Source organism: Macaca nemestrina, chromosome 2, assembly GCF_043159975.1.
Source record: "Macaca nemestrina isolate mMacNem1 chromosome 2, mMacNem.hap1, whole genome shotgun sequence".
Taxonomy (NCBI): Eukaryota; Metazoa; Chordata; class Mammalia; order Primates; family Cercopithecidae; genus Macaca; species Macaca nemestrina.
Window position 1 is genome coordinate 43,638,893 of NC_092126.1, and position 16,091 is coordinate 43,654,983.

Below are 16,091 nucleotides of genomic sequence, written 5' to 3' on the forward strand. Positions count from 1 at the left end.
CAGAGGCCAGGCCAGGTGCCAAAAGTGGGAGTGGGCTGTTTAGTGGGGCCTCCTTTGGAAGCCCAGAACTCACAAATTGCCTCAGGGACGTGGTGAGCATAAGGCTGCATGTGGATTGTGGGAGGCAGCAGGTGGTCCAGGAATGAGAAAGCCTTTAGGCACCCCATCACTGCATCAACTGCACGTCTGCCCTGGTCTCCCCACCACTCCCAACCTCTCCTCTATCTTTTCTGTTCCCTCATAATTTGAGGTGCCCCTTGGCTTTGGCTCACTGTGGCCCTGGCAACTTTAATAATGTGCTAGCTGGCATGCTGTGTTCCCAGATCTTGGTTTAAAATCCTGTGAGTGTCTGATGGGCCCGGTGCTTCTCCTCAGGTGCAGGGAGAGGCTCCTACCAGCCCTTTGGTTGGGATGGGCCTAGCTGCTGCTTCTTCAGCTGTGGAAGAGCTTGGCCCTTAGCATACTTGCCTGGACCTCAGCATCCTTCAGGGCATGTGGAAGACACAGATCTCTGCTGTCTCTCACCTACCAAATCAGAAACCCTTGTAGTGGGACTTGGAACGTGTGTGTCACAAGCTTCCCAGCTGACTTGTGCCATCTGTCCCAGCACTGGCCAGAAGTCAGCTGCCTGGAATGCCTGGCCGGAAGGAGAGTGTGGGGAGTGCAAGGTCCTTAGGGGCAGGGTATGGTAGAGGGAGCCGCAATGCTCCAGATTCCCAGGGTCGGGGAGCTCGGTCTGGGGCAGAAGCAAGGGTCGGGCTCTCCGTATTGGCTGGAACAAGCTTGGGGGACCTGAAGATCCTTTCCGTCGACTCCGCCACCAAGGAAAGGTGTGTTTAGCAGAATTCAGTGGCTTTCCTCTCCAAAGGGAAAATGTGTCCGTGCAACCTAAGTACCAGTGGTAGGTGCTCTGATTTGAAAAAGCAGCTTCATTTCACTGTTTCTTGCTGGGGCCTCCTGAGGGGCCTCTGGGTTAAGCGCCAGTGCATGAAAGCACTCTGCCGAAAGCCAGGCCCTCTGCTGCAGTTCCAGGAGGTGCGGTGCTCTCGTGGGTGCCACTTCTGCACCCTCAAGATTGTGCAGTACAGTCTCAAGTCCTCCCAGTCGCTGCCCCTCTCCCGACAGCAGGGGGCTGTCCTATTTGTCCTGGCATGTAGTGGGTTCTGTGTGTGTCTGTTAAATGAGCTGCTGCATCACTCACATGCCACACTGTGGGATGAAAAGCACATTTGGTTGGCAGCAGAGGCAGGGAAAGAGTGCCTGCTTCCCACAGCATCCCACGAAACAGAAAGAGTATAGACAAGCTTCTCACTGAAATTTTGGAGAAGGGAATCCTGAGAAATTTCCAATTAGCTACTAATAGTCAATTGAAATTCATTGCACCCTGCCCGTAGCTACTTAATTTGATATGAGTGTAAAGAAGCCATCGCTGTTTCCTCAATCACATGCAGTCCTGCTAGATCAATCAGCTGAGCCGCGTGGGGAGGGCAGTGACACCCGGTCGTCTATCCCTGCACTGGTGTTTGTGAAGGGCCTGTGGTGTGCTGACCCTCAGCCGGGAGCCAGGCAGCCGTAGTGGGCAAGTCAGGTCCAGTTTCTACTCTCATGGAGGAAACAGAAAAAAACAAGAATAAATGCTTATGAAAATTCATAAATGCTTATGAAAATCCAGATACAGAACAAAGTTGGAGAATATGATAAGGGAGGGAGGTCAGCTGCTGCAGTGGCCTCCTTTGAGGGAGGGGCATTTGAGTGAGACCTAAATGATGGGGCGGAGGGAGCCATGTGAAGATCTAGGAGAAGAGCGAGTCACTGGCGACCAACAGGCAAGCCTGTGGCTGGCAAGGCTGGGGATCGTGGAGGGTAGAGTGGGGGTGGTGAGGCTCAGGGGTCAGCAGCAGAGAGACACCAGCATGTCTTTTCATCCTTCAGACTCCAGTCATTCCACTACTTTTTAAAAAGTTATACACAATCTCATTTGAAAGAAGCAATTCTTACTACCAGTGTCTTTTTCACTCGGACAGGTCTCCCCTGGTGCTGCAAAATGGCGCATTGTTGGAATTTTGGTCAGGGTGGCCTTTGGTTGAAGTGGATATGGCCATTCGCATTTTATAGACAAGTTGATTGAGGCCCAGGGTTGCTCCATGAGTGGTAGAGCTGATTTGAACCCCCATCTTGTGCTTTTCCATCTTGCCACTGTTCCAGAAACTGAATTCTAGGCTTTTTAAGAAAGTGTAGAGTTCCCTGAGTCTACTAAGAACCATCTGGCAGTCCAGCCATAAAAAGGGGCCTCTGTAAAGCAGTGAACTCAGTGTGAGCCTCAGTAAGTCTCAACTCTGGCCTGTTCTGGGGCAGGGCATTTGGGTTTCAGTCTTCCCTACCTGGGGCAAGCGAGTGACCCAGGGCTTGGAGCCCATCCCGACCTCTGTAGCTGTGACATAGGTCCCCCGCCTTGTCCATCATGCTGCAACCTCTCCACATTCTTGGCTGGACCCTGGGAAGGCAGCACCAGGGCAGGGCTCTGCTTGGGTGAGCTCTGCCTTCCCCTTCTGTCACCTGGGATGGTGGAGCTCAAGCTGGCCTGGGCGCTTGTCACTGCCAGGCTGGGCAAGCCACCCTGGAGCGAAGTGAGGGCTTGTATTTCCTTTTTGGCTGACATGGGCAACCTTCCTTGGATATTTAAGATGTTCTGCCAGAGTGGACTGTTCAGATATGTGAAAGTTAAAAAAGCATACTCACCCTGAACTGAGTTGATGTACTCAGAGTCTGGTGTGGGATTATAAAAGAGGCAGGAGGCAGACAGGTCCTGAAAAGAGCACTTGTCTGGGAGTCAGGAAACCTGGCCCAGCGGGCTCCAGCTTGCCCACTAGCTCTGTGACCTCGGGGAAGTCAGCTCCTCTCTTTGTGCCTCAGTTTCTCCATTGCAAGGAGGGGACTGGGTAAGATGACCTCAAGTGGTCTCCATCATTCTGCAGTCTCTGAGATTGAGGGACTGCGCATCTCGATTTTTTGGTTGACAAACACTACCCTGTGGTGCTACAGCGGCTCCACGTCTGCCCTATCCAATGTGGGAGCCACTAGCCCTAACCATATGTGGCCGTTTCATTCACATTAAATAAAGTTAAATGTTCAGTTACTTGGTTGTGCCACGCTCCACAGACACTCACGGCTGGTGGCTGCCCTACTGGATGAGCCCATGTAAACCATTCCCACCACGGCTCAAAATTCTAGCGGATGTGGCTGCTTTAGAGCCACTGGAGAGGGCTGGGGAGCCCCGGAGAGAGAGAGCACAGGCCTCTGTTTCTGCCATGGGACTTCTGGGCCAGTGGTCTGCCGAGTGGCTCCAGGGCCCAAGGAGCGAGTTCAAGTGGGGGCGGGTGTAGGAGAAAGATTTAGCCCAGATACCGGCCAACGAGTGTCAGGCTGCAGGACCAGAAAACCTTAGGAGAATGTCAAAGGTCCTGGGTGGTGGGGGGTGGCCACTGACAGGAGGTATGCCAGGAATGCTGAGGAGGGCCTGGGGGACAGCAGGGGCCAGGAGCTCTGCGGGGGGAGGGGCGCTGTGCAGAACACAGCAGCAGTTCTGCAGCAGGCCTCTTGCTAACTCCGTGTCCTTGGGGACGTCCCTGAGCCTGCTGAGCCTCCATTTCTTTGTGGGTGAAATGGGAAAAATAAGAAAGAGGGCTGTTATGGAGATGAAATAAAGCAAAACCTGTGAAAGCCCTTTGTAAATGGCAAAGGCCTGGACGGTGTTAGGGGCTACTTCATATGGCGCTATTATTTATCTCAGCTTGTAATAAAGCTGGTTTTGCCTGCAGCTCTTCCTGCTACAGTAATCCTAGACCGTCCTCAGTTATGATTTTAAGGTTCTGGGGTGTCCATCCTGTCTTTCTGATGGGACTCTAGACCGTTTAGAGAAGGAGGCCAGCCATGTCCCTCTTGTATCCCCGACAGCCATGAACAGCGCTGGTGGCCGCTGCGTGGGGAGCCCACGTCTTTCTCTTTTCCTCCTGACCTGGTGGCCTTTCACCAGGCCATATTCCTGCCCCGAGACTTGTTGAACACGTTCCTTGTCCCGGACACATGTGTGGATCTGGCTGGGTCTGGTTGTCATTTGCTGAACCCATGGCCCATCCTGAGCTCTGACCCCAGCTCCCCACCTTGTGAAAACAATTCAGGGGCAGAGGTCAAAGGCCAGAGCTGGGCTTTGCCAGGTCTCCCAGGGAGTGCGCCTGGCGGGAAGTAGCCCAGTGCCAGGCTGCATCAGGCGGCCCCTCCCCAGGCTGGGCCAGGCTCTCATCCACATCCGTGGTTGGGAGGTGGCATTTCCAGCTGACTTATTGATGATGGATTGTCTGCTACACTCTAGCCCTGTGTGGGTTCATTGCTCAGATCTGGTTTGGCTTTTCATGAGGTCCACACCACAGACATGCATAACATAGAGAGGAGTTTGAACCCTGCCAGATAAACTTTTGCTGTCACAGAGCTGCTGTGCTTCCCAACAATATTGGCAGTGAAGAAAAGCCAAAGTAACCATTTGATGATTATCTCCTTGCCCCAACCCAGGTGCTATCTATCTATCTATCCATATTTCCATTAAATCCTTTTAGCCCTATGTGGGGAGTGTTAATAATATCCCCATTTCACAGATGGGGAAACTGAGGTTGTGAGAGGCTGAAAGGTCTCAGGGCTGGAACTAGAATTTGGACTCTAGTCTGCCTGATTTCAGGCTCAAAGCCTCCCTTTTGGGATGTCCTGAGGGCTCCTTTCTTCCCTGCTGTCTTCACTCTGACCATGATGAGCTGCACCAGGCTTTCTAAGTATCTGAAATGCTCTACGCCATCCCTGCTTTCTTTGTTTGGCCTCAGCGTGGTGATCTGGGCTTCCTCAGATTTGGGTTTAAGGCCAGGTTTTGGTGAGCTGTGTGACCTGCGTCCACCACAGACCCCCCAGACCATGATGAGCTGCACCAGGCTTTCTAAGTATCTGAAACGCTCTACGCCGTCTCTGCATTCTGTGTTTGGCCTCAACATGGCGATCTGGGCTTCCTTAGATTTGGGTTTAAGGCCAGGTTTTGCTAAGCTGTGTGACCTGTGTCCACCACAGACCCCCCAGGTGCCCTCACTAGAGTGGGGGTGCCTGGCTGGCTTATTTGATGGAGGAGATGGAGGGCTGGAGTGCCACGTGCATGGCTTCCCCGGCTGGTTTGGAGGGCCCATGGGGACTGTGTACTGTGACTTTTCCAAAAAGACCATCACTGTTGTCTCCACACTGCCACACTCCACCCTCTGCAGAGCCCTGGGTGGTGCCCCTCATGGTCCCAGGGCGTGTCCAGCAGAAGATATGAGAAGGGCCCCAGCCCCACTTGGGGCTTAGGCCTGCTGCTTTCTCTGGGCAGGGCCAGGGAGATGACCCTTGTGTGTGGCACCCAGCACCACAGCCTGCTTCTCCACCTTCCCCAGCAGAGGAGTGTGACCTCCCAGCCCTCAGTGCAGCCTCCACATCCCCTGGTGGGCAAGTCTCTGCCTCCACGCTTCCGCTTGTGCTGTGCTCCCTGCTTGATGCCAGCCCACTTCTCAGCTATCCTTTCTGAAGGCTCCGAGCAAGGCCATCTTGGTTTTTAAAGTCCTCTTTAACGACCTTAGTCCCTATTGCCCACTCTGTTCTGTGCTGCTGGAGCACATTTGCGGTGGTGAAGGGGGTCTGAGGGGTCTTTATAAGGCACGGCCCCCTTCTTAGTGAGCAATCCTCACAAGCCTTTCTCTGAGACTCCTCGTTTGACTCTGGCCCCTGCTTACCTCCCTCTCCTCTGAATTCCAGAATCCTCTGGAAGCCCTGCAGGGTAAAGGGGAAGGACTCTGCAGCTGGGCAGAAAGCCTGGGTTTGACTCCCAGCTCTGCCACTGCAGGCTGTGGGACTCTGCTCTTTGGCGTCATCATCTGCAGAATGTGGTTAATAAAGGCAGAGAGAGGTGGATGAGGCCGCAGTGTGGAAAGCCCGGCGTCGCTGGATAGAGCTCATGTGGATTTACTTCCTCTCCGGAGAGTAACAGCATCCAAAGCAGACACAGGGAGACAGTGGGCACACAATAAATACTTGTTGACTTTTCTAATACTTTCTTTTGTGATGTTTCTTTTAAAAGCAACCTAAGGCACTCTATGGTCTGGAGCAGAAGCACAGGCTTGCTCAGCCTCTGAAGGGGCCTCTAACCGTCCCTTCCCTCCACCTCCCCCCAAACCCCTCTCCTGGCCTCTCGGTGCCCTCACCCTCATGCCGCCTGGGTGGCTGAACTGGCCTATAAATCAAAAGGGGCCCTGGAGACCTTTGACCCAAACCAGATGGCTGTACTATGCCAGCGCAGAGTAAGCTTAGCTTCCAACAATGCTTGGCCCCCCTCCCCCTGCCTGCCCTGGGGCTTGGAACTTTTTAGGCAGCTGCCCTGTCAATCACAAACACTTGGTGATCCAGGCCCGGGCAGCAGCTGGGGGCTGTGACCTCTCCAAGACATCAGGGACCATCTTGGAGATATTCCATTAAGCCATATAAAGATCTCTGGAGGGTCTGTGGTGTCTACTTGTAATGGCACAGGCATTAACCTGGACCAACAGACCAAGCTGGCATTCCCTGTGTCGCTATCTCTCCCTCCTCCTCCAGGAAGCTTTTCGGCACCACGGCAGCTGCTGGAGCTTCTATAGCTCAGAATGTCTGACCCCTCCAGATGCTCATTCATACCTTGTTCATTCTTTCTGCAAACATTTACTGTGCTTCATCTGCCTGGGCCTATGGGGAAGATCAGACGCTGCCCTTGTGCCAGTCAGTCCCAAAGACAGCTATGGATACAGAATTGTAGGAATCGGTGATAGGGGCTGTAACTGAGCAGGAAGGCCAGGGTACTGTGGGAACTCAAGATGGATGCACTGCAGTGTGAGAATCCAGGACAGCTTTCCAGAGAGCAGCACTTGAGCTGAGTCTTGAAGGATGAGTTGGCGTTTGCCAAATAGATAGGGTGGCAGAAGGGTGCTTCAGACAGAAGGAACAGCATGTGGAAGGAAGGTACAGGCACAGGATGGGAACCAGCTTGATGGATTCAGGGACCTGCAAGCTGGACAGCATGCTGGAAGTACAACTAGGGGAGAAAATGAGGAGTTGGAACTGTATCAGTGAGAATTAGGTCTGCTTGTTTGCAACCAAGAATGCCTAATACTATGGACTTAAACAAGAATTTACTTCTCATGGAAGAGAAGTCTGGAAGCAGGCAGTGCAAGGATATTGGGGGCTCCATGGTCACTGCCCCTGGCTCCTTGTACCTGCTGCCCTACCTTCCTACCTCGTGGCTTCCATTCCCATAGGTACCTCATTGACCAGAATGGCTGCTAGAGCTTCAGCCATTGCACCCACATTCCAGGCAGCAGCGGCATGGAAGAGCTAAAGGAGGGCACATGACTCATCTTTTAAAATATTTTTCTGAAATGCCTTACTATGCTTCTGTGCACAGCCCAATGGCCAGAACATTATCACATGACCACTTTTAGTGCAAGGAAGCTGAGAGATACAGTTCGGATCAGTAGGTGCTACGCAGAGCACTGTTCTGCAAAGGATTCTGCAGCCCAATCTTACTTCTGTGGGAAAGAACACTGTGATCAATTAATGATGCCTCCCTTTGGTGTGGGTGTGGAGCCAATAGCATGTGTCTTGCTGGTCTTCTGCCAGAAGGTCCTCTCCCTAGGGATTCCCAAGGCTTGGTGCAGCTCCTGCAAACAGAGCTGGCACAAGGCCCACCATCCCCCAAAGCCCCAAAGCAGAGCAGAATTTAAGTGAAGGGTTTCTTGGTGCTCTGCAGTCTGATTTTATTTCTGATCTGCAGCCTCCTTAAGGCATCCATTGACCTTCAGCAGGGCTTAAGTCTGCAGAATGCTCTGTGTGGTTGGAGCATGAATTAGGAGGAAGAGAAGGAAATACGATGTCACTAATGTAGCTGCAGTCTCATCTCCTGGTGAGAGGTTTTCCAGAATGCAATAATACCAAAAGAATTTGAGGGAAGTTCTGAGCCATTTTATTTTCATACCTGGAAATGCACTGTGTTTGGTTTAATTTCACTCCTGCTGTGTGTCACAGCCCAGTTTCCTTAGCTGTGAAAGGGGGTAATACTACCTTCCTTGAAGGGTTTTTAAGAGGATCACACAAAATAAAAGAGGGCAAAGCAGGTGAGAGACACAGAGGGTAGCAATTGGGTGCAGAGGTTGTGTTCAAACTGTCTGGGTTCCAGTCTTAGCTTTTCTGCTTGCTTGCTGTGTGATCCTGCATCTGTTACTTAACCTCTCTGTGCTTCAGTTTCTTTGCCTGTAAAATGGAGATGATGATAATAGTACCCACCTTATGGGGCTGTTTTGAGGCCTGTACATGTGACATATACATAATCATCTTAAGACCTGGCACACAGTGTGGACGTGTAAGTGGTAATGGCTCCTTTGGTCATGATACAGTATTTGGATCCAACAGGTCTGGGCTATGATCCTGGGTAAACTACTCCTCTAAGCCCCAGTTTCTTTTTTTGAAACAAGGATAATACGACTTGCCTTGCAGAGTGAGGATTACTGACAGAATAACTTTAAAGTCCTGACACATAGGACATAAGCAATAAGTTAGAACTATGGTGGAGATTACAAACTAATGAAACCGTGTCCCAGGCTCTGTTATCAGCACTTTATATGTGTCACCTCTTTTACCTCGTAAGGACATTATAGAGGCAGGTGGTGTGAACATTCCTCTTGGGGAAACTGAGGCATAGAGGCTTGCCCAAGGTCATGTAGCTGGTGAGAAAGGAAGCTGAGAGTTGATTTCCTGGGTCAGCTGACCCAGAGCCTGTGCTATCCTGCTTGGGAACACTGATTCTGCAGAGGAGCAGGCCCTGGGTTTAAGAGCAGAAGGAAGGGGAGAAAGGTGGCCCAGAGCTTCAGGACCAGCTGCCTGGAAGATGACGTGCACACAGCACAGAGGACTAGGGCTTCTGAGCCTTCACAGTCAGATTTGCATGCAGGACCCTGATGCTTATTTAGGAGGATGAGCTCTCTGAGCCTATCTTGAGGGGGTGCTGTCTTCCTGCGGCTGGCGTAGCAGGCAGTGTGGACAGCAGTATGGCCGCAGTAGGTTGACAGGCCAGGAGGAGACCTCCAGGAGGCCTGGAGCATGCGGCTGCAGAATTTAGACTGCCTGTAGGCAGTGGGAGCCAGGGGAAAGGCTGGCGGCGCATGATGAAAGCCACGTGTTAGGATTTTCCTTTAGTAATGTGGTACGAAGCACCAGGGGGCCTTGGACAGACAAAACTGAAGAAGGTGGAGGGAGGCAGGCCACACAGGGAGGTAACCCAGGAAGAGGGTCCCAGTATGGGGTAAAATGTCCAGCGTATGCTCAGGGAGCCCCCAGTTGTAGGACCCCAATGACATCAGGCACTGTGGCAGCTGCTTTACATCCATGACCTCATTTGTCCTCAAATAGTCCTGGGAAGTGTGTGTGATGTACCCATTTTCCAGATGAGCAAACAGAGCCTCGGAAGGTCAAGTGGCGGCTTGAGGTTGCAAGGCCAGGGAGTGGCAGAGCTGGACCAGAGCCCAGGGCTGCATACCAAGCCACAGAGTCCTGCATTCCCCACGTGCCCGCCAAGGCAAATGCGGGCAGGGGAGAGGAGGAATGGGAGGGGTGATGGCAAGTATCTCTAGTCGCCTGTGAGGAGTTGCTGCCGGATGCGTTCTGGCCTTGTCTGTGGTAGAGGTGGTGAGTGGTGAGATGCTTCTGTACTCCACAACCTTAAATGATAGACTTTTCTTTAGGAAGCAAAAGTTTGGTTGGGCTCAATGAGCAGGAAAATGGAAGTGACCCTTGAGCGGAGATTTAAAGCCCTGTTGGCCATTTAGGCAGCACCGTGTTTAATAGCTGAGACACAGCATCAGGGTGATAAATCCGCAGTGTGCTGTGGGGTGGGGAATGGCCCAAGGGGGTCTCCCTGCTCTCTGAGTTCCATCTGGTCCTGAAACTCCTTCCCCCAGGGCTCTCTTGGAAAAGGACCCAGGAGCTGCCCACCCCTTGCCCTGGACTGCAGACGCTGTTAGTGCTGGTTCAAGGGAAGTTGTTGCCAGTGGTACACAGGGTCACAGAAAAGCGCACACAGTTAAATGTACTGCATACATCCATGCTACAAAAAATAATGCTGGAAGGTATATTCCAAACAGGCTCTTGGCGATTACTTCTAGGTGGCAGGATAAGAGGTGAATTTTCCTGCCTCTTTGTGCTTTTATGTACTTCAAATCAACACATACAAAAGGATATAATTGTGAAAATTCTAAAGTGCCTGTATCCCCACTTCCTAGCAGACTCTTGGGGTGCCCCCACCACATCCTCTCAGCTCACCTGGTTAAGTACTGCTGTGGATGTCAGTCAGCTTTGCTTTCTCCTGAGCTGCAGGTAGCCACTCAGCAGGATGCAGGCAGCACCGGGATGTGCAGGGGAGTTAACACCCTTGGAGACACCCCTCAATGACTCAGAGACAGGAGTCCATGGATAAGTGCCCCCAGCTCCCCAGCCTCCAGGGGCACGGTTCTGAAGTTCATCCTACACAGGGGCTCAGAGCATCCTAGTGAATGAGCCCAGGATGCGCACAGTAGTATGCGGCTCATTGACACATTCCCTCTAGTCTTCCTCCCTTCTCTGTCTCGCTTTCTCCCTCTCTCATTTTCATCTCCTGAGATTGTCCCACAAAGCCATCTGCGCCCACATCTTTGTCTCAGGAACCCAAACCAAGGCCCACTCTGACCAATTTCTCATAGAGCTCCACAGACATATTCTAGGCATGTATATGCGCATGTGTGTCCATATCCAAACACTGACATACACACTTTCTTTTTCACAGAGTATAAACGGGACCACACTGAACTCACCAGTGTGCAACTCACTTCCTTCATGATTCAATGAAATATTGCAGGAGGAATTTCAGGCCAAGCAGCCCTTCCTGGCAGCCTCAATCCTGCTTAGGGGGTCACCCCCAACCCCCAAGGTTGGGACCAACCCAAGCCAGAGGCTACTGGTCCTTAAGGAAGGGTGTGTGTGACAAGTTTTTGTTCTCTTCAGATGGATGAGTGTCTAAACACTGGCTGACCTTCCCCACCTGCGCCGGGAGGCCAGACCAGGACGGGGAGTTGCAGCCACAAAGATTGGCCAACACGGTTCCAGCCCGTACGTCCAGCAGGAGTAAACAGTTCAGTAAGGACCCCAGGTGCCCACAGACCTCAGAAAGGAGACACAGGACACAGAGGAGTCAGGGAGTGAAGGGAGGGCTGTGCAGAGGAGGTGACACTCTGAGTCCTGGAATCTGTGTATTTGCCTAGTGGGGTAGAGCCTGGAGGAGAAGGAGGGGCCTAGCGGGAAGGCAAGGCAGTCCAGGGGCCAGCTTGAGCAAAGGTGGGGGAGGAGGTGGGTGTGGGGCAGGTAAGACAGTGAGCAGAGGTGGTGTTTCCAATGTCTTAAGCCTGTAGTTTTCCTGGATGGCAATGAAGTCTTTTATCACAGACTTTCACAGCCAGGCCTGTGCCGGCAGCCTCAGGGTTGGGAACCAGATGAGATGATGGACACATTTGGACAGAACCTCTTGCCTTATTCTTTGGGGGAATTTGTCAAAAGCCAGTTATCTTTGCAAAACCAATTTTCAGGGATTTCACAGAAATCATTTCACAATGTTTGGGTGTTGACAGCTCTGCCATTAATCAGCTAGGGTGACCTTGGGAAAGTCACTCTAGGTCCTGCTTTGAGAATTGCTCTTTTTGTTGTTTTGAAAGCAGCTGGTGAAAGCTTGCAGTGGGGTGGGGAGGTCCATGAACATTTGTCTTGGTTGGTGTTGGCCACTCCCTCCCTCCCCCATCCCTTGTGTTCTTGCTCCTGCCTCCCTTCCAGACTGCGTATGAATGAAGGGAGATGCTAAACAGAACAGTTTTTTCCCATCCCCTCCTCTCCCCCTCTTCTCCTGCTTCCCAGATTGGGAATGTATTAATATGTTGGCATTAGCCCAGAATTTAAACTCCCAACTCTACCACCATGTGTCCCTGAGAAAGTCCATTTTTAAATTCACTGAATCTGCACATATTGAGTACCTACTATGTGCCAAGCACTATTCCAGGCACTGATGATACAAAACAGCAGGGGCAAAACAGACAAAAGTCTCTGTCATCATGAAGCTTATATTTTAGTAGGTGGAGACAGAAAATCAGTCAATACACGAACAGTAAAGTGTTAGCTAACTATAAGTGCTGTGGAGAAAAATAAAATATGTAAGGGGCTGGAGTGTGTCGGAGGAGGCTAGGGTTTGCAATTTTAAATAAGATGGTTGAGAAACCAGTGGAGAAAGTGACATTTAAGCAAGAAAAACGTGAAAGAGGGGAGGGAGTGAGCAATGTGGGTATCTCTGGGGAGGGCTATCCAGGCAGCAGAAACAGCGTGTACAAAGGCCCTGTGGCACATGTATTGGAGCCCAAGGGCGAGGGAGAGAGGAGCAGGGGCTGAGACCAGAGAGAAACCAGGCACAGAGGTTAGCAGATCAAGGATGATGTTTGACTTTTTCTGAGTGAGACAGGGAGTCACTACAGACTTTTGAGAAGAGGGATGGCATGATTTGCCTTAGGTTTTAGAGGGATCACTTTAACTGCAGTCTTGAAATTAGACTGTAGAGGGGCCAGGGCAGAAATAAGGAGGCCAGCTAGGAAGGAGGCTATTTCAATAAAAGTAAGAGATGCTGGTGGCTTGGATCGGGATGGCAGCAATGAAGATGGTGAGAAGTGGTTGGATGCTGGATTTATTTTGAAAGTGAAGCCAACATAATTTGCTGTAAGGGATAAGAAAAGAGTCAAGGAAAACCCCAAAGCTTTGGGCCCAAGCAACTGGAAGGATGAAGGGGCCATTCACCAAGACGGGGAAGACTGTAGGTTGGGGAGTGGCCAGCAGGGGCTCAGATTTGGACATGCTATGGTTGAGATGCCCATCAGACATCCAAGAGGAGGTTCTGTGTGGACAGAGGTCAAGCATCCAGATTTTTAAAACAGTCATGATGTAGCATGAAATCCCCTGGCTAAGGAGGGTGGCTACCGAAGAGAAGAGGTCCCAGCACCAAGCCCTTGGGCACTGTAATGCTTAGAAACCAAGGCTCAGTTTCCGCTTCTGTAAAATAGGGATAAAAGCCATAACCACCTCATGAGGGTTGTCATGGAGATTAGTGAGACAGTGCTTATAATAAAGTGCATAGAGTAAGAGTAACAGAAACATGAGTTTCTATTAATGACAGAAATTATTGTTTCAACGAGCATAATGCTGTCTACTTATAAGTGCTTTTCAACTTTTGAATCTGTTTCCTATTATTTTTGACCAACGAAACTGTCCTGAGCAATAAAGCAGGACATAATTCTTCCCATCTGACAAGTGAGAACCCTGAGTTCAGAGAGTGTAAGGGAAGTGCCCAGATCTCCACCACATGTTGGTGACAGAGCCAGGGCTGTCGTGGAAACCCCAGACTCCTGCTCCTCTGATCTCTCTGCCACGGCCTGTTACTGCTGACAAATGACTTAATTAAAGTGGTGCAGGTGCCGTTTGCCAGTAATAATGTGGATGCTGACTGCTCAGGACAACCCAGTGGCACTGCCCACTACAGGTGGTACCAGGGACCCAGGTTCATGCTAAAAATGGCCAGGGAACACGGGCTACAACCCACAGAGGTGGCGACAGGGCAGAGACTTCCTTTTGTCAGACAGTTTCCTTTTGGAAGGTAGACGAGCAGGCAGAGCTCATTCCCTACCAGCTCCCTTCTGCAAAGCCTGTGTCTCTAGAGCCTGCTCACCCCAGATGCTGCTTTTCTCAGTAGTCAATGTAGCATCGAACACAGCAGGGAGCAAACTCTGGAGGAAGCTATGAACCCAGAGCTAGCAGCATGGGGACAGTCAAGGTCTGGGTTTGTGGGAAGCAGAATGTCAGTTTTGATTCAGATGGAGCTGGGTTCAAATTTCAGCTTCCTTTATCCTGAGCTGGGAGACCTGGTGCAAGTCATTTTACCTCTCCGAGCTTCGGCTTTCTCTTCTGCAAGATGGGAGGGTAACCCTTGCTTCTCAGCATTGTTTAAGGATTAGAAATAACAATGTAGAGTGAGAGGCACAAACAAGGCCTGCTAAATAGTAGATATTATTATTAGCATTAGCATATTAGCAAAAGAAAGACCTCCAGGGTGAAATCAACCTACATTCAACCAAAGCCCTTCTCCTTCACTAACCACATCTACCATTCTCGACTGTCAACAAATGATCAGTCAAGAAGCATTCATTAGAGCCGACTACACATAAGGCCATTGTTGTTGACACAACTAATATCTCCATGTGCCCCTGTGCACCAGGAGTGCGCCTTGAGACTGGGATGGAGCTGGACTCTGCCAGAACAACTCCAGGCAGCTGGGGCCTGCTCAGGGAGCTACCACCTTTGCCCAGACACCCCTTCCTGCACTGCCCCACCAGCTGGCCCTTTAGAGGCTTGATTGGCATGCGGGCTTAGACTCTTGCTGTGGGGTTTACTGCTGCTGAGGCCAGGTGAGCAGCCTGTGCACTGTCCCAAGGCAGGGAACGAGGAGGCAACATTCCCTGCACAGACAGGGAATCTTCCTATGTGGCAGTGCACACTCACAGTCTTATCCACTTCCTCACACCTGCACTGCTGCAGGGACGGACTGCTCTCCCATTTGATGAGGCTCAGAGAGGGGAAGTGACATGCCCAAGACCACACAGCTGTTTTCAGGCTAGTCTGGTGCTTGGGCTCTGCTCTTTTTCCTCTGCCTGCTTTATCCCTCCCCAGGCCTGGCTCAGAGGAGGCTGTGGTCACACCGTGGTTGCTGGCCTGCAGTACAGGCTTCAGGGTGGCTCTGGGAAGGGGGTGGCAGTGGGGCTGAGACCGCCTCACAGGAAAAGGTGTCAGGAGCCCTATACCTGGATGGGATGGGAAGAGGTGGTGGAAGATGGGGCAGCTGCAGGGATGTGGGAACATTTGCAGAGGGAGTGCAGGGAGATGAAATGGTTCTCTTTCATAAGAGTCTGTAGAGAAGAAAATCAAAGCTTCTTGGAACTTAAACCTAAAAATGCTAGCTGAATATGATGACAACAACAATAATAAAATATCTAGTAATGCCATACATTGCAGTAAGCACTTTTCATATTGTAAATCTTCCCAGCAAATCTGCAGAGTAGGCCTTAGTTTCTTTTGCACTTAATGGCTCAGAGGGGTCACATAACTTGCCCAAGGTCACCCAACTAATAAGTGACAGAGCTGGGATCCAAACCTGGGTCTGTCTCATTCCAAAACCTTACTCATTCGGCCATACCGAGGTGTAATTCATCACAGTGTTTGAGCTTAGGTGACACAGAGGAGGCCCAGAGAGGTTAAGCCGGGCTTGAGATCCATGGTGGATTAGTCACAGCCAGTGAAGCTTCCGGTTCTCCAGAGCCACCTTCCCACCCTGCGGCGCTGGAGAAGGGCCATGCCGGCTGCCAAGGCTCAGCTGTGCCTCCCTCCCATCGTCCCACATGCATATTAATCACACACATAGACTCTAATGAGCAGTCCAACCTCTGCAGCAGGCTCAGACCAGAAGCCAAGGGTCCTCACCAGCTGGGCATGAAGAGCCCTGTGCCCACTCCTCCGGCCCTCCAGAGCCTGAGCCGTGCCTTGCTGAACTCCAGCCTGAGCCGTGCCTTAGCCCCCTCTTCTAATACCACACAGATCTCCCATGTGACCTTGTTCTGGTCACTGCTGTGTTCTGAGCCTCTGTTTCCACCTCTGGGAAGTGGGAGCTAGCAGCACCAGCCCCATGAGATGTCTGTAAAAACAAAGCCAGCCAGGTCCTGGCAGGCAAACTCTCCCCCGGCCTGGCCAGGTTCCCTGTAGTTGATGGCAGCCGGGCATGCTTGCTGTATGTCTAGAGCAGTTTGCTGCAGCCTTGCTGCCTGGGGTCAGCTGGGGCTCAATGGTTTGCCCCGAGGCTGACACTTCTCATGGCCACCTTCTCTTCCTCCTCCAGCTCC

At 51.5% G+C, this 16,091-nt stretch overlaps 1 protein-coding gene across 7 annotated transcripts in view; it reads left to right on the top strand.

The window, feature by feature from the left end:
- Window positions 1-16,091, top strand: part of LOC105469976 (splA/ryanodine receptor domain and SOCS box containing 4) — an 88,756-nt gene that overhangs the window by 26,311 nt on the left and 46,354 nt on the right. Inside the window, exon 3 of one of the 7 annotated variants that reach the window (XM_011721625.3) lies at window positions 5,909-11,413. The exons of the other annotated variants lie outside the window; for them this stretch is intronic. Coding sequence (XP_011719927.1) covers window positions 5,909-5,979 — 71 coding nt within the window. The 3' untranslated portion in view covers window positions 5,980-11,413. Of the gene's footprint in view, window positions 1-5,908; window positions 11,414-16,091 lie in introns of those variants that run through there. 7 annotated transcript variants of the gene reach the window in all.